This window comes from Anomaloglossus baeobatrachus, chromosome 7 (assembly GCF_048569485.1).
Source record: "Anomaloglossus baeobatrachus isolate aAnoBae1 chromosome 7, aAnoBae1.hap1, whole genome shotgun sequence".
Classification (NCBI taxonomy): domain Eukaryota; kingdom Metazoa; phylum Chordata; class Amphibia; order Anura; family Aromobatidae; genus Anomaloglossus; species Anomaloglossus baeobatrachus.
In genome coordinates, this window is record NC_134359.1 from 203,590,136 (window position 1) to 203,616,372 (window position 26,237).

The 26,237-nt window shown below is 47.8% G+C and overlaps 1 protein-coding gene across 2 annotated transcripts in view; it reads left to right on the forward strand.

Moving 5' to 3' along the window:
* Positions 1–26,237, forward strand: part of KATNIP (katanin interacting protein) — a 379,833-nt gene that overhangs the window by 213,272 nt on the left and 140,324 nt on the right. For both annotated transcript variants that reach the window (XM_075317875.1, XM_075317876.1), the window contains exon 20: positions 15,097–15,262. In XM_075317875.1, coding sequence (XP_075173990.1) covers positions 15,097–15,262 — 166 coding nt within the window. The remainder of the gene's footprint in view (positions 1–15,096; positions 15,263–26,237) is intronic.

Sequence of the window (26,237 nt, forward strand, 5' to 3'; positions counted from 1 at the left end):
GCGACCCTTCATCAGGGCAATGTGACTCACGTGCCTTGTATGGCTCATGTGTTGAACCTGGTTGTCCAGCAATTTTTAAAACACTATCCCGGCCTACATGGCCTTCTGCAGAGGGCACGGTGTAATGCCTGCCTGGATCGACACACTCAGAAGGGCTGTAAAGGATAGGCTAGAGGCAAGCCACTCACCAAGCTGGACACCCTGAAACCCTTTAACCCCTATACAGTGATTTGGAATTACACAGGGCCCAAGTTGATCAATACCTGTGGAAGGCTGCAGTTCCAGAGAATAGTAGTCATGCAGGGTCAAAAACATTAATTGAGGAAGAGGAACAGAATGGGATGGCCAGGACTTAATCAGAAAACAAGCAGAGGTGAAATGCGGATCGGCCAGCGAGGTACATAAACAGCAAGCAGGAAAAGTAGTCAGGTAACAAGCACACAAACTCATAAAACTGAACTGGGGGTAACAGTAACAAGAGGTTCATAGCTTTGTCTGGCAGTGGTCTGCAGACAGGAGGGGCCTAAAAAAGGGTGTGGTGTCTTCCCATTGGTTGTAGCTGAATGATGGTACTTCATCTGTGAGATACCCACCACCTACATTCAGCGTGTGGTTCTGTATCTGTCAAGGTAACGCAACCCAGTGGGTGAGCATAACCTGCATCCACCTGCTCCACTGGCATCGACTCCTTTCCCATCATCAGCACTATGCACGAAAGGAACACGTTGTCACCTGGCGACCGGAGTACAAATTGATTGAGTGGACTACGTTGGTGACTTAACAGGCGTGTGCGGCAATGATGCAAACCTGTCTGCGGACCTTCGTCAGGGCAATGTGACACACGTGCCTTGTATTGCTCACGTGTTGAATCTTATTCTCCAGCAATTTTTAAAATACCATCCCGGCCTACATGGCCTTGTGCAGCGGGCACGCTGCTATGTGCTCACTTTCATCCTTCGCACCCAGCAGCTCAACAACTTTCATCGCTCCTGAAGTCTTAGGGTCTGGCGGTTAAACGCCTGAAATGCGATGTTCCGACACGCAGGAATTTGAATCTGGACATGTTTCAGCGTCTGTGGCATCACCGCAGAGCCCTGCTGAAATACGGTATGACGTATACCCTGGGCTAACTTGATCCAGAGGTGGTGCAGATCACGCTGCTGGAGTGGTGTCAGATCAAGGACCTATGCACCCTTCTACACAGTTTACAAATATCGACGAAGATCTTTAGCACTGGCGATGCCATTCTCAGCGTGACAATTCTGGTCATCTACAAGATGGAGCACACTGTATGCATTATTCGGAGTCAGGTGTTGGTCCAAGAGGAAGGGGAGGAAGTACAGGAGGAGTCATATGCAGAAGGGATAATAAGATCTACAAGGTCCAGACGGTGAGCGGCACCTAGGCGGAAGTCATGGTGGGGGAGAGGGATTAACAAGGGCGCATAGTATCAGCAAAAATTGTTGAGGAAGGTGCAGGAGCACATGAAGAAATGGAGGACGAACTGGCGATGGGCATGGAAGACTCAGCAGATGAGTGAGAGCTTGCTCACATTTCGGTTGTGCGAGGTTGGGGGAGAGGGCAGAGGAAGGAGGCACAATTCTCACCTCTCTGCCACAAACACACCAAGGACTTGGTCCTCCTGGATGCACAAGACACATGAGCGCCTTCTTGCTGCACTACCTACAACATGACCCTCGGATTGTACGAATTCGAAGTAATGCTAACTACTGGGTTGCCACACTGTTAGATCACCGGTACAAGACAAAATTTCTTCAGCGCTCTATTGGGAGACCCAGACGATTGGGGTATAGCTACTGCCCTCCGGAGGCCACACAAAGCACTACACTAAAAAGTGCAAGGCCCCTCCCCTTCTGGCTATACCCCCCCGTGGTATCACGGGTACTCCAGTTTTCAAGCTTTGTGCGAAGGAGGTCAGACATCCACGCATAGCTCCACAGATTTTAGTCAGCAGTAGCTGCTGACTATTTCGGATGGAAGAAAAGAGGGCCCATATAGGGCTCCCAGCATGCTCCCTTCTCACCCGTGGATGGTGTTGTAAGGTTGAGGTACCTATTGCTGGTACAGAGGCTGGAGCCCCACATGCTGTTTTCCTTCCACATCCCCTTGTAGGGCTCTGTGGAAGTGGGATCCTGCCGGCCTCAAAGCTCTGACGCCGGGCTCCATCCACAGACCCATAGAACCTGGTGGATGCCGAGCAGGAGTACCATCAGGGACATGGCCCTGCATCATACAGGTACTCTGTGTCCCCGGCAGGCACAGACACACTCCGGGCTGGCTGGGTGTTGTAGTGCGCCGGGGACCGTAACGCTAGAGCTAGTGTTCCTACAGTTTACTGGGGGACTTTTTTCTGTGTGTGGGAACGCAGCGCCGACCCCCGCTGGACCGGCGGCGCTGCTGTGACTTTTAGTTCGCCGGGGACACGCCGACCGCGCTTTTACGGCGGTGGCGTTTATAAATCTAGTCCCCGGCTTTTGCGGCCTAGGACGCCGGCAGCTCCGATTCGTTCCCGCCCCCACCCTGTCAATCAGGGTAGGGGAGAGACGCTGTTTCACGGCAGCGACGAGGGCTGGAGCCTGATTTACATGCTCCAGCCCTCTCACTAGGCACAGAGGGAAGCAGGCTTCCCGCTCTTAGCCAGGAACGCCCAGGGCCCGCCCCCCCTCCTCTCTCAGGACGCCGGCAGCCATTACATGCATGTCTGGCTGGAGGAAGGACGCAAGGCTCTGGGAGACCTGGACTAGGGGGCTTTGGAGATCACACACCCGCTCTTAAGCGGGCGGTAAGCGGCTTTTCAGCTGGCCCCTCTAGTGCCTCAGTGTGTATTAGTGTACTGTGTCACTGGACATATATATATTTCCTTATTGCTTGCACTGTGAGGTCGCTTCCTGGCTGTATACCCAGATCACTCTGAGGAGGCAGCAACATGTCATCCGCGAAACGCAAGGCTGCCAAGGCTAGGGCTGTGTACACTGCGTGTGCTGCATGTGGGGCTGCTCTACCAGCAGGCTCCAAGGACCCCCATTGTGTGCAATGCTCAGATCCGGTGCTGCTTCGCCAGCCGGAGTCAGGAGAGATAGTGACCCAGGCTGAGACGCCTGTAAGTCCTGCCCCGGTGTCAGGGACAGACTTTGCAGTTTTTGCGGATAATATGTCTGTGACTATGGCAAAAATCCTTGAAACTTTGCAATCCATGCCTGGGGCTCAGTCTATGGACACGGCGAGGTCTCTGTCCTCTAATCCCCCTCAGTTGGATTTAATCCAGACTGCAAGGGGGTCCCCGGCTTCACAGGCTGAGTATTATGACTCAGATGATAGCCCCAGCCACCCTAAGCGAGCTCGCTGGGAAAGACCCTCAACGTCATCACACTGCTCAGGGTCTCAGCGCAATCAGTCTCCCTGTGATGCGTCTGATGAGAGTGATCAGGAGTCTTATCCTGGAACCCCTCTCAATCTGGATACCCCGGATGGGGACGCCATGGTAAACGATCTTATCTCAGCCATCAATAGACTGTTAGATATTTCTCCCCCAGCCCCTTCAGCAGAGGAGGCAGCTGCAGAGCAGGAGAAGTTTCGTTTCCTCTATCCCAAGCGTAAATTAAGTGCTTTCTTGGATCACTCTGACTTCAGAGAGTCAATCCAGAAACACGACGCTCATCCAGAAAGGCGTTTCTCTAAACGTTCTAAGGATACACGTTTTCCCTTTCCCCCTGATGTGGTCAAGCGCTGGACCCAGTGTCCAAAAGTTGACCCCCCGATTTCCAAACTTGCAGCTAGATCCATAGTTGCAGTGGAGGATGGCGCTTCACTTAAGGATGCCAATGACAGACAGATGGACCTTTGGTTAAAATCTGTCTATGAAGCTATCGGCGCGTCGTTTGCTCCAGCATTCGCAGCCGTATGGGCACTCCAAGCTATTTCAGCTGGTTTAGCAAAAGTGGATGCTATCTTACATCCAGCGGTGCCGCAAGTGGCGTCCCTTACCTCGCAGATGTCCGCGTTCGCGTCTTATGCTATCAATGCGGTCCTAGAATCTACCAGCCGCACCTCAATGGCGTCCGCCAATTCGGTAGTTTTGCGCAGAGCCTTGTGGTTAAAGGACTGGAAAGCAGATGCTGGTTCCAAAAAATGTTTAACCAGCCTGCCTTTATCTAGAGATAGACTGTTTGGCGAACCATTGGCTGACATCATTAAACAGTCCAAGGGTAAAGACTCTTCTTTACCCCAGCCCAGAACAAGCAAACCTCAGCAGAAAAAGTGGCAGCAGAGGTTTCAGTCCTTTCGAGGTTCGGGCAAGACACAATTCTCCTCGTCCAAAGGGACTCAGAGGACGCAAAGAAGCTCAGATTCCTGGCGGGCTCACGCGCGCCCCAAGAAAGCAAATGGAGGAACCGCTTCCAAAGCGGCCACCTCTTGACTTCCAGCTCCCCCCCTCCGCATCTCCGGTCGGGGGCAGGCTCTCCCGCTTTTCCGTCATTTGGATGTCACAGGTCAAAGACCGGTGGGTGACAGACATTTTGTCGCGCGGGTACAGAATCGAGTTCAGTTCTCGTCCTCCAGCTCGGTTCTTCAGAACCTCCCCACATCCAGACCGAGCAGATGCCCTGCTGCAGGCGGTGGACTCCCTAAGAGCGGAAGGAGTAGTGGTTCCTGTACCGCCTCAGGAACAAGGGCGAGGGTTTTACTCCAATCTCTTTGTGGTTCCAAAAAAGGACGGCTCGTTCCGTCCTGTTCTGGATCTAAAGCTGCTCAACAAACATGTGCACGCCAGGCGGTTCCGGATGGAAACCCTCCGCTCTGTCGTGGCCTCAATGTCTCAAGGAGACTTCCTTGCCTCAATAGACATCAAAGATGCTTATCTCCACGTGCCAATTGCTACAGAACATCAACGTTTTCTACGTTTTGTGATAGGAAACGAACATCTTCAGTTCGTAGCTCTGCCATTCGGTCTGGCGACAGCCCCACGGGTTTTCACCAAGGTCATGGCGGCAGTGGTAGCAGTCTTGCACTCTCAGGGACACTCGGTGATCCCTTACCTAGACGATCTACTTGTCAAGGCACCCTCTCAAGAGGCATGCCAACTCAGTCTACATGCTACACTGGAGACTCTACAGACGTTTGGATGGATCATCAACTTTCCAAAGTCGAATCTGTCTCCGACACAGTCACTAACGTATCTTGGCATGGAGTTCCATACTCGAGCAGCGAGAGTGAAGCTTCCGCTGAACAAGCAGCGGTCACTACAGACAGGGGTGCAATCCCTCCTTCAGGGCCAGTCGCACCCCTTACGGCGCCTCATGCACTTCCTCGGGAAGATGGTGGCAGCCATGGAAGCAGTTCCCTTTGCGCAGTTTCATCTGCGCCCACTTCAATGGGACATTTTCCGCCAATGGGACGGGAAGTCAACGTCCCTGGACAGGAAAGTCTCTCTTTCCCAGACGGCCAAGGACTCTCTACAATGGTGGCTCCTTCCCACCTCATTGTCTCAGGGAAGATCCTTCCTGCCCCCATCCTGGGCAGTGGTCACGACAGATGCGAGTCTGTCAGGGTGGGGAGCAGTGTTTCTCCACCACAGGGCTCAGGGGACGTGGACTCCGCAGGAGTCCACCCTTCAGATCAATGTTCTGGAAATCAGAGCAGTGTATCTTGCCCTACTAGCCTTCCAGCAGTGGCTGGAAGGAAGGCAGATCCGAATTCAGTCGGACAACTCCACAGCGGTGGCATACATCAACCACCAAGGGGGGACACGCAGTCGGCAAGCCTTCCAGGAAGTCCGGCGGATTCTGATGTGGGTGGAAGCCACGGCCTCCACCATATCCGCAGTTCACATCCCCGGCGTAGAAAACTGGGAAGCAGACTTCCTCAGTCGCCAGGGCATGGACGCAGGGGAATGGTCCCTTCACCCGGACGTGTTTCAGGAAATCTGTCGCCGATGGGGAGTGCCGGACGTCGACCTAATGGCGTCCCGGCACAACAACAAGGTCCCGGCATTCATGGCGAGGTCGCGCGATCAAAGAGCTCTGGCGGCAGACGCATTAGTTCAAGATTGGTCGCAGTTCCGGCTCCCATACGTCTTCCCACCTCTGGCACTCTTGCCCAGAGTGTTACGCAAGATCAGATCCGATTGCAGCCGCGTCATACTCGTCGCCCCAGACTGGCCGAGGAGATCGTGGTATCCGGATCTGTGGCATCTCACGGTCGGTCGACCGTGGTCACTGCCAGACCGACCAGACTTACTGTCCCAAGGGCCGTTTTTCCATCAGAATTCTGCGGCCCTGAACCTGACTGTGTGGCCATTGAGTCCTGGATCCTAGCGTCTGCAGGATTATCTCAAGGAGTCGTAGCCACAATGAGACAGGCTAGGAAGTCAACGTCTGCTAAGATCTACCACAGGACGTGGAAGATTTTCTTATCTTGGTGCTCTGCACAGAGAGTATCCCCTTGGCCATTTGCATTGCCCACCTTTCTTTCCTTCCTGCAATCGGGGTTGGAAAAGGGCTTGTCGCTCAGTTCCCTTAAAGGGCAAGTCTCGGCACTGTCTGTGTTTTTTCAGAAGCGTCTAGCACGTCTTCCTAAGGTGCGCACGTTCCTACAGGGGGTCTGTCATATTGTGCCCCCGTACAAGCGGCCGTTAGATCCATGGGATCTGAACAGAGTACTTGTTGCTCTGCAAAAGCCGCCCTTCGAGCCTCTAAAGGACGTTTCCTTTTCTCGACTGTCACAGAAAGTGGCGTTTCTTGTCGCGATCACATCGCTTCGGCGAGTGTCTGAGCTGGCAGCTTTGTCATCCAAGGCTCCTTTCCTGGTGTTCCACCAGGACAAGGTAGTGCTGTGCCCCATTCCGGAGTTTCTCCCTAAGGTCGTATCCTCGTTTCATCTTAATCAGGATATATCCTTGCCTTCCTTTTACCCTCATCCGGTTCACCGGTATGAAAAGGACTTACGTTTGCTAGATCTGGTGAGAGCACTCAGAATCTACATCTCCCGAACGGCGCCCATACGCCGTTCCGATGCACTTTTTGTCCTTGTCGCTGGTCCGCGCAAGGGATTGCAGGCTTCTAAAGCCACCCTGGCTCGATGGATCAAAGAACCAATTCTAGAGGCCTACCGCTCTGCGGGGCTTCCGGTGCCTTCAGGGCTAAAAGCCCACTCAACCAGAGCCGTGGGTGCGTCCTGGGCATTACGTCACCAGGCTTCGGCTCAACAGGTGTGCCAGGCAGCAACCTGGTCCAGTCTGCACACTTTCACCAAGCATTATCAGGTGCATACCTATGCTTCGGCGGATGCCAGCTTAGGTAGAAGAGTCCTGCAGGCGGCAGTGACATCCCCGTAGGGGAGGGCTGTTTTTTTGCAGCTCTAACATGAGGTATTTCTTTACCCACCCAGGGACAGCTTTTGGACGTCCCAATCGTCTGGGTCTCCCAATAGAGCGCTGAAGAAGAAGGGAATTTTGTTACTTACCGTAAATTCCTTTTCTTCTAGCTCTTATTGGGAGACCCAGCACCCGCCCTGTTGTCCTTCGGGATTTTTTTGTTGTTTGCGGGTACACATGTTGTTCATGTTGAACGGTTTTTTCAGTTCTCCGATGTTTCTCGGAGTTAATTTGTTTAAACCAGTTATTGGCTTCCTCCTTCTTGCTTTGGCACTAAAACTGGAGTACCCGTGATACCACGGGGGGGTATAGCCAGAAGGGGAGGGGCCTTGCACTTTTTAGTGTAGTGCTTTGTGTGGCCTCCGGAGGGCAGTAGCTATACCCCAATCGTCTGGGTCTCCCAATAAGAGCTAGAAGAAAAGGAATTTACGGTAAGTAACAAAATTCCCTTCTTGGCGAAATAATTCCTGCCATAGAAAGGGACGCACGTATACAGGAGTATCTGCAGAAGGTGGTACGGATTCTTAGATCTGCTTTTCCAGTAAACACCAGTGCTGCACAGAGTGAATCTCAACGCTTTGTCATGGATAGGAGGAAATGGGCTTTTACTTGTCCACATCTGAGGGACCGAGGGCTGGCTGCTGTGCTGAGATGGCATTGAGTACGGTGTCCCTGCAGAGTTGCACTTTTGGTCATATACCAAATGAGTTGAGAAAGGACAAATGCTGGTGGAAAGGGGAACAGGTGTGTTGGAAAGGAAAAAAAGTTTTTGTCCGTGGGTTTGTTGGTTAAGCAAAAGTAACATTTGATGAAGAAACACCATCTGTTACGGTGGGACTGGCAGATTTGGATAAGGTGGTATATACTATGTTACCGCTATATAACGAAAATTAATAAGAAAAGAAAGAGAAAGGTATATATCCCCATCAGCAGTCAGTGTCCACCGTGCTCCCAGATGGAAAAGGAGAGGTTGGCAACTGGAAGGTTAGGTGGAGGATACAGAGCTGTGTGGCTATGAAACTAATAGTTGCCTGAACCGAGTTAGACGCCACTCGGATCTTGAGACTGGGAGCCCTGTTAGCGTCACAGAGTCCACACGCCCACCCAGCCCAGGAACTCCCTGTTAACATCACAGGGGCCATTCAGTACGCTGACCGTGTGCATTGGGGCCACACCTGTGGACAGCGGGCGCATCAGCAGCAGCAGGCCTGTTAATGCCACTGGGCTGCACAAGCAGGACTTGTAGGACAGGAGCTGGTCTTAACCGTTATGCGTTACCAACTGTGGTGGCGGCCTGCATCGACGCCCAATGCCTGCCTACCTCTGGCCTAAAGTCGCAATGGGTTCAACACATGGAGGTGTGCTCTTTCGGAGCATAATAGAAGACTGCGCACCTCCTTGTTGGCTCCAGCCCGTTTTATAACCTGGGTCCGCCCCAAACCAGGGTGGACCACAATGCACCTCCTGGAGACAAAAGCAGAGTGACACGTCATGAGTGGCATAACTAGCGTCCTATTTGGAACCGCAACTTCAATAATGACCTCATGGCTGCCACGACACAAACACCTCACCAGTCATCGTCTGACCATCAATAATGAGGTGACAAGTCATAGGGGCGGCCCTCTGCAAGCCATTTGGGATTGGCCTGGTCACATCGTCAGGACACCTGATGCCCTGTGGTCTATATGGGCCCTCCCACATCAGGGGCAGGGCCAAAGAGTTCATTACCGGACCTAGTTTCTGATGCAGTAAGTGCCTGAGCATGGTCAGTTGCATGAAATAGAGTCTCTGAAAAAAGTCTATCAGCTTTAGCATGGTGTCTCGGCACAAAACAGGACTTAGACCCGGCACGGAATGCAAGTACCTGTGCAAAGAGGCTTTTCACACTAAGTGTGGGAGCATGCGCTGTATCCCGAAATGAAGACTTAACCTCAGGAATGGCACAGTCAGACTGAGCATACTCACTAGGCGAAACACTGTAGTTAGGCTGCAGCTGGGGTAAATCGGCACACGCATGCGCACTAGCTGCCTCTCCACACTTAGACGTGGAGGAGAAATTGCTCTTCGGGTGTGAACTTGGAGATGCTGTCTATGAACAGAAGGAAAAGCTAAAGGAAGCCTCACTTTCTATCCCTCCGAATTATCAAATGCAGCAATGAATTCCCTGAGTTTGCTATAACATTAGCGTAGCAAAATGTGCATGAGGGTGTCATGCAGAGGTGCTAGAAATAGCTTGGCACCAGTGGGACAATAATGAAATACAACAGCCAGTTCTATGATGCCACTAAATGGCAGTATTTTTTGCTATCATTATAGCTTATTAAAAACAGAGCAGGAGGGTGTCCTGCACAGGTGCTACAAATAGCTTGGCACCAGTGGGACAATACTGAAGTCCAACAGCCACGTTTAGGATGCCACTAGGTTCACTCAGTGTTTGCTAGTATAATGGCTTAGTAACAATGAGTTGGAGTGTGCAATGCAGGCAGAGGTGCTGCAAATATCTTTGCACTACTGGGGCAATACAGAAGTCCAACAGCCACATTTAGGATGCCACTAAGTTCACTCAGTGTTTGCTAGTATAATGGCTTAGTTATAATGAGTTTGAGTGTGCAATGCAGGCAGAGGTGCTGCAAATATCTTTGCACTACTGGGGCAATACAGCAGTCCAACAGCCACGTTTAGGATGCCACTAAGTTCACTCAGTGTTTGCTAGTATAATGGCTTAGTAACAATGAGTTGGAGTGTGCAAAGGGCAGGAGGGTACAGTGGCAGGGTTGTGGGTCTCTGGGTAGAGGAAAGGAAGCCTGCCTTTCTATCCCTCCTAATGGGGAAATGGAGCGAGGAAATCCCTGACCTTAGCTACACAGACGCTGTCATCTTGTGTAGCTGTTAAACTCTGTTTTCACGGACCTGTCACCTATGGCTCTGACCCTGCCGGTATGAGCCCTTAAAAGGACTGACAGAAAGTGCTATCCCTAAGCTGTCCAGCGCTGTGTATGGAGCGTATACAGCAGTATCGGCGATAGGAGCTGCGCCAGTGATGTCTGACACCAAGGACGCAGAAGGCAGATAATGGCGTGCTGGAGGAAAATGTCCGGTTTTATAATGCAGGGACATGTGACATGGACATCCTATCACACATGCCATTGCTTCTCTGGCTAAAAGTCCACTTAGCTGTGTGTGTGTCTGGGATTGGCTGACATGCTGGCCCGCCCCACTACACGCGCGCGCCATTATACATACAGCAGTGATCTGAATGCGCTGTTCCCGCAGACTATACACTGAAATGTCATAATAGTGTGAGTCACAGAGTGACTTACACTATTATAGCGGAAAGCCAGCTAGGAATTAGCTGTTTTTTTTGCTGCTAGAACCGTTCTCGAATGTATCTAGAACTATCGAGCTTTAGCAAAAAAGCTCGAGTTCTAGTTCGATCTAGAACAGCCCCCAAAATCACTCGAGCCGCGAACCGCGCTCAACTCTATTAGTTAGCACCTAAGCAGCTTTACTTTTTACATTTCCACCATTGTTAAGAGGAACATCTTAGGTGAGTCATGCTGTCCATACCATTGATCATGCCTATTTCTATGTTTTACTCTGAAACACCGCAGCGTGGTTGCTAGGCGAACTAGTCACTGTCGAGCAGGTCTACCGGCTTCTGCCAAAACAGTTCTACTTGACTGACATGTTTTGTTGCTATACACACATAGTGAGAGACATGTCGGTGAATCATTGCTGGATGGGAGGAAGCCGGCACCACCTGCCCACCTGCCCACCTGGCACTAGTGACTTGGTCAACTTGAGCCTAAAGGCTACTTTACATGCTACGACATCGCTAGCGATCTCATTAGCGATGTGAAATTCTAGATCACAAGTGCGATCTTTTGAGGTCGCACATAGGTCATTTGACGCATGTGCGATCTCAAACGATCGCACTTGCAATCTAGAATTTCACATCGCTAATGAGATCGCTAGCGATGTCGCAGCATGTAAAGTAGCCTTTACTCCGTGTTCATCTTATGTTGTCTCTGAAACTCTGCTGCTTTTCAGAGTTTAAGATGGATATTTGTAATGATTGGGCCTATGTTATGCTTTTCAATGAAAATTATGACATTTTTGTAAAATCTCCAACAAAATCTGCATGATTAAGCACATTTTTTTCTGTGTAGAAAATTCATAGAATGTCCAACTCTTGTTGAAGCATGCTAGTTCAGTTGGCCTGTTTCTTCATGTAGATATCATATTGGCCAATATAGTATATTTGTCATGCCCAGCATGACCGATTGGGAGAATAACTGGACGGGGGAGCCCCTGCACTTTACCTGAAGCCAAGGAGGTGCCCTAGGCTTACCCTCAACCCAGAATTACACTTGAAGGTAGTGATGTCTGAGCCCCCAGCCTCTCCTTATCTCCGGTCCTGGTCCTGATGACAATGTCCACCCCGCACCCACCACCCAAGGAAACTGAATGGGACAGAGAACCCCCAAACCCTCACCTACGAAAAAGACCGATAGGGGGTAAAACCAATACTCAAACAGCTGGGGAAGCGCACAGGGGTGAACAGGAACCAAGAAAGGAAAGGGGAAAGTTGCAACACCAGGAATTACTTTTACACATTATCAGACAACTGCAGCTGTTTAAGGAATGCGTCCCTCCACCTCTAGGCTAAGCTCCAGATTGAATAATCGGCACTCCCTGCTGGAGGCAGAGGGTTTTTACCCAGGCCGGAAATGGACATCAGCAGGAACAGCTGAGCTGCATAAAGGAGTCTGCTTTTGCAAGAGAAACTGACATTAACCCATCTTGTGCTTAAGGAAAGAAACACATTTAATGTGTATGGTCTAGGATGGTATGAGAGAGACCCCTAACCTGAGCCTGTCATAAAAACGCAACAAGAGATGACTGTGACAATAGTAGAGAATTTCTATAGAAGTTTTGGCTTGATGTCTAGTGGATAGTGGGGATTCAAGCCATATTCTACAGCCTAAATAATCGTATAGCACTAGAATTGCTTTATTTAAATTATTTTCTTGATATTAAAAGTTTGCAATTTTGCTTTTTTGTCGTTTTTTAATTTAATAATTATCAACACATTTCCTTAAAATGGCTTTGTATTAACGTCCTGGGAAGATGGGGAGGAGTCTTATGAGCCAAGTTCATTCCACATGAGGCAGATACCGGTTATATTACATAGCCAGCTTATGTCTCTGACATATGCTGCTGGAGCAAAGTTCTGGCCGCTGTTAACCATTCAAATGACGCTATCAATTCCTAACAGAGGTGTTTAAATTGAATCTGTAGCAGTGATTGCATGCACCGGACCCCATCAGCCCCCTACAACACTATGCAAATCAAAAATGTCCATGGAGCCTCTGTTAGGAGTCTCGACACGGAAAATAGCCAGATATCCCTCCGGGAAAGACCTAGCCAAGGGGTGGCTCTTTTTAGGAGACCACCATAACCACCATATTAAGTGGCCCTTTTAGTCAATATCCAACTCTTGACGAGTTTAAAGATATGACAAGGGAAATACCAAGGCCAGGTATCCATCCACAGACAGCTGTGTCGGGGTATTGTCCCTTATCAGTGTGGAGTAGGATTCTGGCCAGGTGGGAGCAATGCCTAGTAGGCCAACAGGACAAAACAGTCACTGATCTCGGGGAGACCAGCCAGAGAAAACACTGCCGGCAGCCAGCGAAGGCGTCCGTGTCGAGACTGCTAACAGAGTCTCCATGGACTTTTTTCATTTGCATACTTCTCAGGGGGGCAATGCACCTAGGATTTCACTTTGTTGAGCGCCTTTGCTAGCTGCAGGCAGTGTTTTATGGCAGAGGGACGATAGTTAATATGACAGTTGACGAACTGCTAAATGCCCCTATAGCTGTCATATTGGTTCTCCTCCAAGGCTCCGCCATAGCCTGAGCTTCACAGCAGACAGAGATTTTTACTATATAGTACAATATTGTGTATTGCAGTATATAATGTAAGTGATCACAGATTCAAGTTCCTTAAGTGATTAAAAAATCATGTTAACGAATAAAGAAAAACGTTTTTTTTTCTTTAAATGTATATTCCATATATTCATTCAAATCCACCACATTTTCAGCCATTCAAATGCAGCAAAAAAAAAAAACTATTTGGTATCGCTACATTAGTAAAAGTCAAATCTGTTAAAGCATGGAATTAATTAACCTGATCATTTAAATGTCACAAAGAGAAAAAAAATCAATATGTCTCCCTAAAAATGTAAAAATAAGCAATCATTTTAGATGAAATTCACTATGAAGTCAGCTCACCACACAAAAAGCAAGTCCTCACTCAGCCCCATCAACAGAAAAATACACGTATTACAGGTGTCAGAAAATGCTGACACAGGAAAAAAAGTTTTGGTTTTTTTTACTTACAATATTCAGAATTTTTTTTATCACTTACATAGAAAAAAAACTGCATATTTGGTTTCGCCATAATCATACTGTCCTGGACAATCATGTTTCCAGTTCATTAGTATCATATAATAAACACCATAAAATAAAACCCAAGAAACAATAATGGAATTTTATGTTTTTACCATTTTATTCCACTTAGAATTTTTTTTTCCTATTTTTCAGTTAATATGTAAAATGATTTGTGTCTTTTAAAACTACATCTTCTTGCACGACAAATAAGCTCTCAAACTTCAATGTTTATAGAAAAATAAAAAAAGATATGGCTTTTGGAGGAGAAGAACAAAAGGAAAATGCAAAATGAAAAAATTCTTTATTTACTTAAAGGAGTTGTCCACTACTCTGAGAACCCCATTCTGATTCCACGTTTCCCCTAGGTAAAATAAAGCCTTTACTCACCTCCCGTACCCCGCGGTTCCCATTCCCGGGACTCACATGTGGTTGTGTCGTCACGCTAACCCCGCCTCCAATCAGCAATTTGCCTCCCTGCCTTCGGACCAAACAAGTGATCAACAGGAAGTGAGCACAGCCGCAGCACTCACTTCCTGTTGATTTATTTGTTTTGACAAAAGGCGAGGAGACCGAATCCTACGCTGTTTGACACTGAGCTCTTATGACGTCACAACGTCATGTGAACACACATCGTGGCACCGCTGGAACGGCACCAGTATGGGAGGTGATCTAGGCTTGTGGAATCAGAAGGGGTTGTCCTATAGTAAACTATATTCAATTCTTTTTAGGGCTTTAGAGGGAATCTGTCACCAGATTTTTCTCTACTCCATCCACAGCTGCATGATGCAGGGGAAGAGACCCCAATTCAAGTGATTTCTCACTTACGTAGCTGAGGCCGCTCCGTGCCGGCAGAGATCGGCACCGGGTACAACACAGATAGCTAGGAACCATGATGTTAGTTCTTAGTCAAATTGTAAAAGTAAAAAACATGTCCCGGATAACCCCTCCAACAGAAAGCCATGTTATAAAAGGATATGCTATATTAATAAATGTTGCCTGACGACTGTCTTGCCCTCTATAAAAGCCATTTTATTTACCTGTTTGTCCACCCGAAGACTAGAACGTGTATCTGCAGTATTCTAATAAAGGGTCTCTATTGATTCCTCGCCAGCACTGAGAATATCACCACTTTCCAATTTTGTTTCTCTAAAAGCTTTAGACATTTGATGACAACGTACTATACAACATATAAGTATTTCCATTAGCATCATTTTCTGGTGCATTCCTGTTCCTTTCTTTATTTTCTAGGCTCATTGATGGTACGAACATTACCAGTGAGGATTCTCACATGTGGCTTATCCCATTTACCTGCGGAGAAAATCACACAATCACAATCAATTTTGATAAAACTGAAGCGGTTGCAGGGCTGAGGTTCTGGAATTACAATAAATCTCCTGAAGACACATACAGAGGGGTAATACTTTCTTCTTTGTAAATGAATATTGCATCATGAGAACCCAGGGAATAAACTGATATAAGAAACTAAACTCTACCTGCCATAGCAGTCTACAAACAGCATAAAATATACCTACAGTGAGCCGGAGGCACCAGCTCCACTAATGCTTCATTGTCTTCATTTACTTTTTGACTTGTTTACAGTTTTTTAAATTCATTTTTATTTTATTCTGTTCTATTTTTTTTTTTTCTAACAGTGGATTTTTGCTCAGGGTTCATAAGCCAAAATAAGTAATACAGTGGCATACACCATGTTCCAAATTATTATGCAAATTATATTTTTCTGATTTTCCTAAATGGTCGGTGCAAATGACAGTCAGTCAAATAAGTCATTACCCATTGGAGTATATATCGATTTTTATTGTAGAAACCTCTCAATGATAACAGTCTAATCTTCAAAATTTAAAAAACTCAAATTGCACTGTTCCAAATTATTAGGCAAAGTAGAGTTTCTAAATATTTTCTATGTTTTAAAGAACTGGAAATGCTCATTTGTGGAATTTACAGCATTAAGAGGTCACATTCAGTGAAATGAAAAGCAATTTAAATCCAAAACATCCTAAAGGCCGCTTTACACGCAACGACATCGCTAACGAGATGTCATCGGGGTCACGGAATTCGTGATGCACATCCGGCGTCGTTAGCGACGTTGTTGCGTGTGACACTTACGAGCGACCGCTAACTATCAAAAATACTCACCTAATCGTTGATGGTTGACACGTCGTTCATTTTCCAAATATCGTTGCTGGTGCTGGACGCAGGTTGTTCGTCGTTCCTGAGGCAGCACACATCGCTATGCGTGACACCCCAGGAACGACGAACAGCAGCGTTCCTGCGTCCTCCCGACAACGAGGTGGGCGTGTCGTTAATGCGGCTGGTCTCTGCCCCTCCGCTTCTTTTGGTAGGCTGCTGATAGACGTCGCTGTGACGCCACACGAACCACCCCCTTAAAAAAGAGGTTGTTCGCCGCCCACAGCGACGTCGCTAAGAAGGTAAGTATGTTTAACGCGTCCTAGCGATATTGTTCGCCACGAGCAACGATTTGCCCGTGACGTACAAACGACGGGGGCGATCGCTAGCGACATCTCTAGCGATGTCACAGCGTGTAAAGCGCCCTTTATATGCCAAGTTACATGTTACCATAGGAACCCCTTTTTGATATTACCTTCACAAATCTTGCATCCATTTAACATCAGATTTTGGAGAGTTTCTGCTTGAATTTCTTGCATGTCAGAATAGCCTCCCAGAGCTGCTGCTTTGATTTGAGCTGCCTCCCAAGCTCATAGATCTTTTGCTTGATGTTACTCCAAAGGTTCTCTATAGGGTTGAGGTCAGTGGAAGATGGTGGCCACACCATGAGTTTATCTCCTTTTATGCCCATAGCAGCAAATGACACACAGTTATTCTTTGCAGCATGAGATGGTGCATTTTCATGCATGAAGATGATTTTGCTCCTGGAGGCATATTTCTGCTTTTTTTACCATGGAAGAAATTGGTCAGTCAGAAACTCTATATACTTAGCAGAGGTCATTTTCACACCTTCAGGAACCCTAAAGGGGTCTACCAGATGTCTCCCCATGATTCTGGCCCAAAACGTGACTCCTCCACGTCCTTGCTGACATCACAACCTTGTTGGGACATGGTGGCCATCCACCAACGATCCACTACACCAGAGGTTCCCAACTCCAGTCCTCAAGGCACACCAACAGTGCATGTTTTCAGGATTTCCTTAGTATTGCACAGGTGATAATTTAATCACCTGCAAAGGTGCTGAATTGCTGAATCCAACACCCATGCAATGCTAAAGAAATCCTGAAAACATGCACTGTTGGTGTGCCTTGAGGACTGGAGTTGGGAACCTCTGCACTACACCATCCATTTGGACCATCCAGGGTTGATCGACACTCATCAGTAAACAAGACTGTTTGAAAATTAGTCTTCATGTATGTCTGGGCCCACTGCAATCGTTTCTGCTTGTGAGCACTGGTTAGGGGTGGCCAAATAGTAGGTTTATGCACCACAGCAAGCCTTTGAAGGATCCTACACCTTGAGGTTCGAGGGACTCCAGAGGCACCAGCAGCTTCATATATCTGTTTGCTGGTTTGTAATTGCTTTTTAGCAACCGTCGAATTGGCCGCCCCCCGCACGCTTTGGCCGCTCGGCTTGGCCCTGCCCCGCCCCCCGCACACGTTGCCTGCTCGGCCACGCCCCCCGCACATGTTGTCCGCTCGGCCACGCCCCCGCACACGTTGCCCGCTCAGCCACGCCCCCCCGCACACTTTGCCTGCTCGGCCACGCCCCCCGCACACATTGGGCACCTATACACCTCCCCCCAGGACTACTCCACCTATTAGACACCTTCCCCCCAGGACTACTCCTCCTATTAGCCTCTTCTCCCCCCAGGACTACTCCTCCTATTATCCTCTCTCCCGAGGACGACTACTCCTATTATCCTCCTCTCCCCCCTGGACTACTCCTATTATACTCCTCTCTCCCCAGGACTACTCCTCCTATTATACTCCTCTCTCCCCAGGACTACTCCTCCTATTATACTCCTCTCACCCCAGGACTTCTCCTCCCATTATCCTCCTCTCCCCCTGGGACTACTCCTCCTATTATCCTCCTCTCCCCCCAGGACTACTCCTCCTATTATACTCCTCTCTCCCCAGGACTCCTCCAACACACACTGCACAAAACATACCTCCCCCAAAACACACACACGCACCCCACACACACCCACCCACACAAACCGCGCAACAAAGACCACACACAACGCTATAGACACACAGCGCTCCACAAACAATGCAACACACACAACGCAACACACAACAATATCTATCTATATATATATATATATATATATATATATATATATATATATGTGTGTGTAACAAAAATCATACAGTAACCACACAATAAATTCTAGAATACCCGATGCGTTAGAATCGGGCCACCTTCTATTATGTGTGTGTGTGTGTGTGTGTGTGTATATATATATATATATACATATATATATATATATCTTTTACATCTTAATATGAACAAAAAAGAAAATGGGAAGATGCAAAAGTTTAGCCGCCCTGCATGGTTAGTATCTAGTAGCAGTCTCTTTGGCAAGTATCACAGCTTTTTGTAGCAACCAAGAGTCTTTCAATTCTTGTTGGAGGGATTTTCATCCATTCTTCCATGAAAATCTATTCCAATTCTCTGAGATTCCTGGCTTATCTTGCATGCATTGCTCTTCTGATGTCTAGGCGTAGATTTTCAATGATGTTCAGATCAGGGAACAGTGAGGGCCATTGTAAAGCCTTCAGCTTTTGAGGTCGTCTATTGTGGATTTTGATTTTGTTTTTGGAATCATTATTCGTTTGTAGAAGCCATCCTCTTTCCTTCTCTTTTCAACTTCACCTTTTTTTACAGATGGTGTTATCTTTGCATCAAGAATTTGTTGAAATTTCATTGAATTCATTCTTCTCTCTACCCGTGAAATGTTCCCTGTGCCATTGGCTGCAACACAACCCCAAAGCATGATGGATCCACCCCATGCTTAATGGTTGTCGATATATTATTTTTCTGAAATTCTGTGTCCTTTTTTCTCCACCCAGACCTTTAATCATTGTGAACATAGAGTTCTATTTTAACCTCATCAGTCCACAAGATGTTTCCAAAATGTATCATGCTTGTTTAGGTATTTTTTGCATTCTTCTGATAATGAATGTTACAGTGAGAACACAGGAGAGGTTTTCTTCTGATGACTTTTCCATGACAGACATATTTGAGTGTCTGAACAGTAGAACACTCTACCACAACTTAAGGTCTGCTAAATCTTCCTGAACGTCTTTTGCAGTCCTCTCTAGCAATCCTATGAGTAGCTCTGACCTACACTGTTCCTTCTAACTGCCATTTCTTAATTACTTTTGCATTGGCCTATTTTCTTTTTTGTCAGTTTTCAAATATAAAAAATGAAAGTTAATATTTTTTGCCTTAAATACAAAGGAAATCTTTAACTTTATGCCTTTTAGAGATCATTTCATCTTCAACTTGCCTAATTTTTCACGATAACAATAATTTCTAACCATTGTTCATCTTCTTGTACTTAAAGGAAGTCTGTCATCAGATTTTACGCCACAAACTAATGCCATCTATGTGAAGGCACTAAAATCCTGATTACCTCCATATGTTAATTTTAGAAATTTGAGTTTTCATTTTCGAGAAATTTATTGTTGAATTGTTATGCCATCGATGCCACTAGTACAGAGGGGTGGGTACTGCACTTACATCCTTGCTGCCTCTTTCCTATTCCCTCGCTGCCTGTCTCCTCTCCTCTTTCCTATTCCCTCGCTGTCTGTCTCCTCTCCTCTTTCCTATTCCCTCTCCGCCTGTCTCCTCTCCTCTTTCCTATTCCCTCGCTGTCTGTCTCCTCTCCTCTTTCCTATTCCCTCTCCGCCTGTCTCCTCTCCTCTTTCCTATTCCCTCGCTGTCTGTCTCCTCTCCTCTTTCCTATTCCCTCGCTGCCTGTCTCCTCTCCTCTTTCCTATTCCCTCGCTGTCTGTCTCCTCTCCTCTTTCCTATTCCCTCTCCGCCTGTCTCCTCTCCTCTTTCCTATTCCCTTGCCGATCTGCCTCCCCCTCCCACGATGTAGTCCCAGCAGCATCATTTCCCGGGCGGCGCAAGCGCAGTATAGTCCGGATGAGGGAGATTTCATATTTCCCAGATTGCACCAGGCACTGTCCGTCCTCTTCACTAAGGATGACCAGTGCGTGAACGAACAGCAGGAGTAATGAAGACTGTCAGTATCTGGCACAATATTCAAACTGTAAAGTCTTTTTCATCAGGACTTTGGAAGAGAGGGAGGAAAAAAAGAAAGTGCAAAGTGAAAAAATTCCATAGTCCTTAAAGGGTTAATGAATGAAGGTAAACGAGCAATTTTTAAAGGGATACCGCATCGACCACCTTTCTCGCAACATCCGCAACATAAATGTTTAGTGTTTAACCTGATGAGGGCTCAGACCACTGAGACCACTGCCTTTTGTGAGAATGGGATCCTTTGTTCCTCGTATGGATGGTTTGATAGTGTGCATATAGGATGACTGCCCTGTTCCTTGTCAGTGGGACTACTGGTCATATACAGTATGTGCCCTACGCATATGGACCTTTGTTCTCAAGATTGACGAGGGTCCCAGTGCCCACATATCATATATGTTCCTGTGATAGGTGATAAAGGATGTTGATGTATTTATTAACTTCATTAATAATTTAGGAGTTAGAGAAATTACTTTACCATGTGATCTTTTTATGCTTAAATTCTTTAATCTATGAGCAGGAAGTGATTTTGATTGGATTGTACATTTTCTTCCTCTGAAGAATGTTTTTCCTAAACACAAGACTTAGTCTCCTTGTATTCTGTCTACTGTTATCATATACTCCAATAGCCTCTTTACTGATATAACATGTAAACATTTTTTTCATGTCAGGTTTAGGAACTTCATTTCAGAGCTTTTGAATTTCTAAAAACCTTAGGCTCCTTTCACATTGCGTTTCAGTGGCTCCGTCGGGGCATACGTCCGAAATACTGCTCCTCTCCCCACAAATCGTGTTTCGGACGTATGCGCCGACAGGGCCATTGAGTATAATGGAGCAGACAGAGCAAGCGTGTGCTCTGTCTTGCACCATTTTTGGGTGTATACGCTTTTTGCAGGCAGATGCCCAGATGTAGTCTGCTCCGTATACTCAATGGCCTTGTGGCGCATATGTCCGAAACACGTTTTGTGGGGGGAGGGGTGGGATTTCGGACGTATGCCCTGACGGAGCCACTGAAACGCAGTGTGAAACAGGCCTTACCCCCTCTGTGAATGTAAGCCAGAACTGCAGCAAGTTGCTCCTAAAAGTTTGGAACATCCACCTGTATCCAATTCTTTTAAGGGCTTTAGAGGGAATCTGTCATTGGATTAATGCCTACTCCATTCACAGCTGTATGATATATGGGCAGAGGCCCTGATTCGAGTGATATCCCACTTACTATACTGCTTGCTGCAGTTTTGATAAAATCCCTGTTTTCTGTGCTGCAGATGTACCAGATTCCCCGCCCACACCACTGATTGGCAGCATTCTGCGAGCACTGTGCATAGTTGTGTTGGAGGAGTTCTGACTCCAATTTAAAGTTTCTGAGATTCATTTTACTTCCAGACTAAAAATATGCACAGACATGATTTCCAAAGCTCTCTACTGAAAAGATGAAGATCTCATTTATCCATACTGTTCATGAATAAAGGTGAACCATACACAAATTTAGGCGATTCTTAATTGAAGGCAAATAGCAGTACATAGCTATACAATACAAAAAGATACTCCCTGCATCCACCCAGCTAAGTCACTCCCCTTGGTAAGTCTTTGTTTCAGTGAGTTCTTATGAGACTTGACACACCCTATGAGACTTGACAGGCCGGAAAACATTAACCTCTTCCTTACTCTAACACGCCGTCCCAGGGAATGAAGGCGCTTGCACTAGATCTTGGGCAAGGGAAGCAAGTCACTGACTGAAGAGTGACAGACAGGGGCGGAGAATTGGGAGGAGAGGCTGCTGAGCTGTGTGCAGTGCCCGTCCCTCTGTGCTTGTAACTCATTTATATAACAATTCAACAATACATTTCTATAAAACATAAATTTAGAATTCTAAAATAAAGGTAGGATGTAGTCAGCATTACAGTGCCATTACATAGATGGCATAATTTGGGGGTATAAAAATCTAATGACACTTTCCCTTTGAAACGGATATTTATCTTTGGACACCTTTTACATATATTGTAGATTAACTGTTGAATTACAGTTTGTCCAATAATCCTGTGCTGTAGCCTGTGTTATAGTCTAGGGCTGCATTTCTAGCAATTTGCACTAATAGCAGTGTAATTATAATCGGTCACAGTACACAGGTTTTTGGTTACTTTACCTGCTGCTCTATTAAGGGTGCCAGCAAGGCGATGAAGCTATATTACCACATTAAGTAAAGCGGGCTTTACACGCTACGACATCGCTAATGCGGAGTCGTTGGGGTCACGGAATTCGTGACGCACATCCGGCCGCATTAGCGATGCCGTTGCGTGTGACATCGATTAGCGATTTTGCATCGTTGCAAAACAGTGAAAAATCGCTAATCGGCGACACGGGGGTCCATTCCCAATTATCGTTACTTCAGCAGTAACGAGGTTGTTCCTCGTTCCTGCGGCATCACACATCGCTGCGTGTGACGCCGCAGGAGCGAGGAACGTCTCCCTACCTGCCTCCCGGCCGCTATGCGGAAGGAAGGAGGTGGGCGGGATGTTACGTCCTGCTCATCTCCGCCCCTCCGCTGCGATTGGGCGGCGGTTCAGTGACGTCGCTGTGACGCCGCACGGACCGCCCCCTTAGAAAGGAGGCGGTTCGCCGGTCACAGCGACGTCGCCGGACAGGTAAGTATGTGTGACGGCTCTGGGCGATGTTGTGCGCCACGGGCAGCGATATGCCCGTGTCGCGCAACAGATGGGGGCGGGTACGCACACTAGCGATATCGGGACCGATATCGCAGTGTGTAAAGTAGCCTTAAGGATGAAGAAAATAAGTAAATAGCCTGTTAATCTACACAGTTCTGTGCCTTTTCATAAAACTGTTGAAATCTTGCAAAGAACAGTCAATACTTTTCTTCTGATATCGTGTCTGTCTGTCAAACTGTGAAATAAAGGGAATTTGTAACCAGGTTGTCGCTAACCCATCTGAGCGCATCATAATGTAGGGGAAGAGACCATGTTTCCAGCATTGTATCACTTACTGGGCTACTTAATGTAGTTTTGATTAAATCACTGTTTTATCTGCTGCAGATCTAGCAGTAATCTGACTCTTGAGCTGTGTATAAAGGCCCAGTCACACTAAACAACTTACCAGCGATCCCAACAACGATACGATGGTAAGTTGCTAGGAGGTCGCTGGTGAGATGTCACACTAAGCGATGCTCCAGCGATCCCACCAGCAACCTGACCTGGCAGGGATCGCTGGAGCGTCGCTACACGTGGAAGCATGCTGCGCTTGGTAACTAAGGTAAATATCGGGTAACCAACCCGATATTTACCTTGGTTACCAGCGCACACCGCTTAGCGCTGGCTCCCTCCACACCTAGCCACAGTACACATTGGGTTAATTACCCGATGTATACTCTGCTACGTGTGCAGGCAGCAGGGAGCCGGCTTCTGCGGACGCTGGTAACCACGGTAAACATCGGGTAACCAAGAAGCCCTTCCCTTGGTTACCCGATATTTACCTTCGTTACCAGTGTCCGCCGCTCTCACACTGCCAGTGCCGGCTCCCTGTTCCCTGCACTCCTAGCCACAGTACACATCGGGTTAATTATCCGATGTGTACTCCAGCTACGTGTGCAGGGAACAGGGAGCCGGCACTGGCAGTGTGAGAGCGGCGGGCGCTGGTAACGAAGGTAAATATCGGGTAACCAAGGAAAGGGCTTCTTGGTTACCCGATGTTTGCCGTGGTTACCAGCGTCCGCAGAAGCCGGCTCCTGCTGCCTGCACATTTAGTTGTTGCTCTGTCGCTGTCACACACAGCGATGTGTGCTTCACATCGGGAGAGCAACAACTAAAAAATGGTCCAGGACATTCAGCAACAACAAACGACCTCATAGCAGGGGCCAGGTTGTTGATGGATGTCACACACAGCAACATCGCTAGCAAGTTGTGCCTCAGCAGCGATGTTGCTAGCAATGTTGCTTAGGGTGACGTGGCCTTAAGTCTGCCCACAGCATTGATTGGCAGCTATCTATGTACATAGGCAAATAATTGTGAATCAGTGGTGGGGTGGGCTTTTTTTTCGGCTAATGAATATGCTTGACTTCCTGGCAGCTTTACTAGTCCTCTAGTGAAAATTTCCTGCTGATAAAATAGTGATTTTATGAAAACTATACTAAGCAGCCCGGTAAGTGACACATCACTGGAATCAGGATCTCTTTCTCTACATTATGCTGCTCTCAGATTAGTTGGCAAAAACCTGGTGACAGATTCCCTTTAACCTTCAGTTACTTGCACCAAAATACACTATTAGGCCCTGTGCGCACTAGAAAATGGAATTTTCTTAAGAAAATTGTGCAGTCTCTTAAAGATTTCCGCACCTGCTGGAAAAAAACGCAAAAAAAACTGCACCGAAATCCTCATGCGGTATGTTGCGTATTGTTGCGCATTTGGTGCGGAATTACCACAGGTTGTTCCCTGCGGGATTTCACAGTTCTCCCCACTCCTGCTGTCCGTGGTGCTGAAGTCTCCGGGCTGTGCTTATGTCCCGCGCGGCTGCCTCCAGCTCTCTGCTGTTTGAGGGTCAGCTGTGCACTGCATATGCATGAGGCGGCCTGGAAGCTGGAGAGCAGTGTCCGGAGGCAGCCTCGCAGGAGAAGGTGAGTATAAGATCAGCGGTGACTTCAGTCAGCTGATGTGCAGTGACCTCTGGAGTCCTCCACCTGGAGTCCTCCACCTGTCACTGCAAAGCACATGAGTGAAGTCACCGCTGATCCCGGCGGCTCACTTCACTTGCGTCCTGACTCTCACTGTGAGCAGTCATGGTCTATGGCGCTCACTGTGAGTGCCAGGTGTAGCAGAGCTGGAAGCGTCGTGGGGCATCTTGTGGATTACGTCGGACCTGGAGGGCTGTTATTAGGGGTTAATAAAGTGGTGAAAGAGGGGGCTTTTTTGTCTTTTATTTCAGATAAAGGATTTTTGGGGTGTTTGTGCTTATTTACTTTCACTTACAGTTTAGTGATGAGGGGGTGTCATATAGACGCCTGCCATCACTAAACTAGGACTTAGGGCCGCTTTACACGCTACAACATCGCTAGTAATTGCTAGCGATGTCAAGCGCGATAGCACTTGTAACGATATGTGGGGATCGCTGCCGTAGCGAACATTATCTCTACGGCAACGTCACACGCACATACCTTTCTAAGGGGGCAGTTCGTTCAGCGCCACAGGGACGTCACAGCAGCGTCACTGAACCGCCACCCAATAGAAAAGGAGGGGAGGAGATGAGCGGCCGGAACATGCCGCCCACCTCCTTCCTTCCTCCTTTTCCGGTGGACGCAGGTAAGGAGATGTTTGTCGTTCCAGCGGCGTCACATATAGCGATGTGTGCTGCCGCAGAAACGACAAACAACATTGTTACTGCAGCAGCAACGATAATTGGGAATAGGGGGCATGTCACTGATGAGCGATTTTGAACGTTTTTGCGATGATTCAAAATCGCTCATAGGTGTCACACACAACGACATCGCTAAAGCAGCCGGATGTGCGTCACAAATTCCGTGACCCCAACGAGATCGCTTTAGCGATCTCGTAGCGTGTAAAGCCACCTTTAGTGGCAGCTATGGGCTGCTGCCATTAACTACTTCATTAACCCGATTGCCACTGCATCACGGCAACGGGAAGAGCCGGGAAAAGTCCGGGACTGTCACATCTAATAGATGCGACAATTCCGGGTGGCTGCTGGCTGATATTTTTAGGCTGGGGGGCTCCCCGTAAAGTGGAGCTTTATCCTGGCTGGTTATCAAAATTGGGGGGGTTCCGCACGCCGTTTTTTTAAAATTATTTATTTATTTTACTGTACGCTATAGACCCGCCCACCGGCGGCTGTGATTGGTTGCACTGAGACAGCTGTCACTCAGCATGGGCGTGTGTCTGCCTGCAACCAATCACATCCACCGGTGAGCAGGGAAGGAGAGAATACGAGTTGGAATAACGAGCCTGCTCTGGAAGATGAAAGAGCCGCCGCGGGAGCAGTGTGACAGCCGCCCGGTCATCGGTGAGTATGAAGTGCTTGCTCCTACCCCTTTGGGCCAGATTCTGTTCCCCATAAACTTTATATTGGTAGCAGGATCTGGCCAGATACCGGGAATCAATCCTCCGCCGACCCAG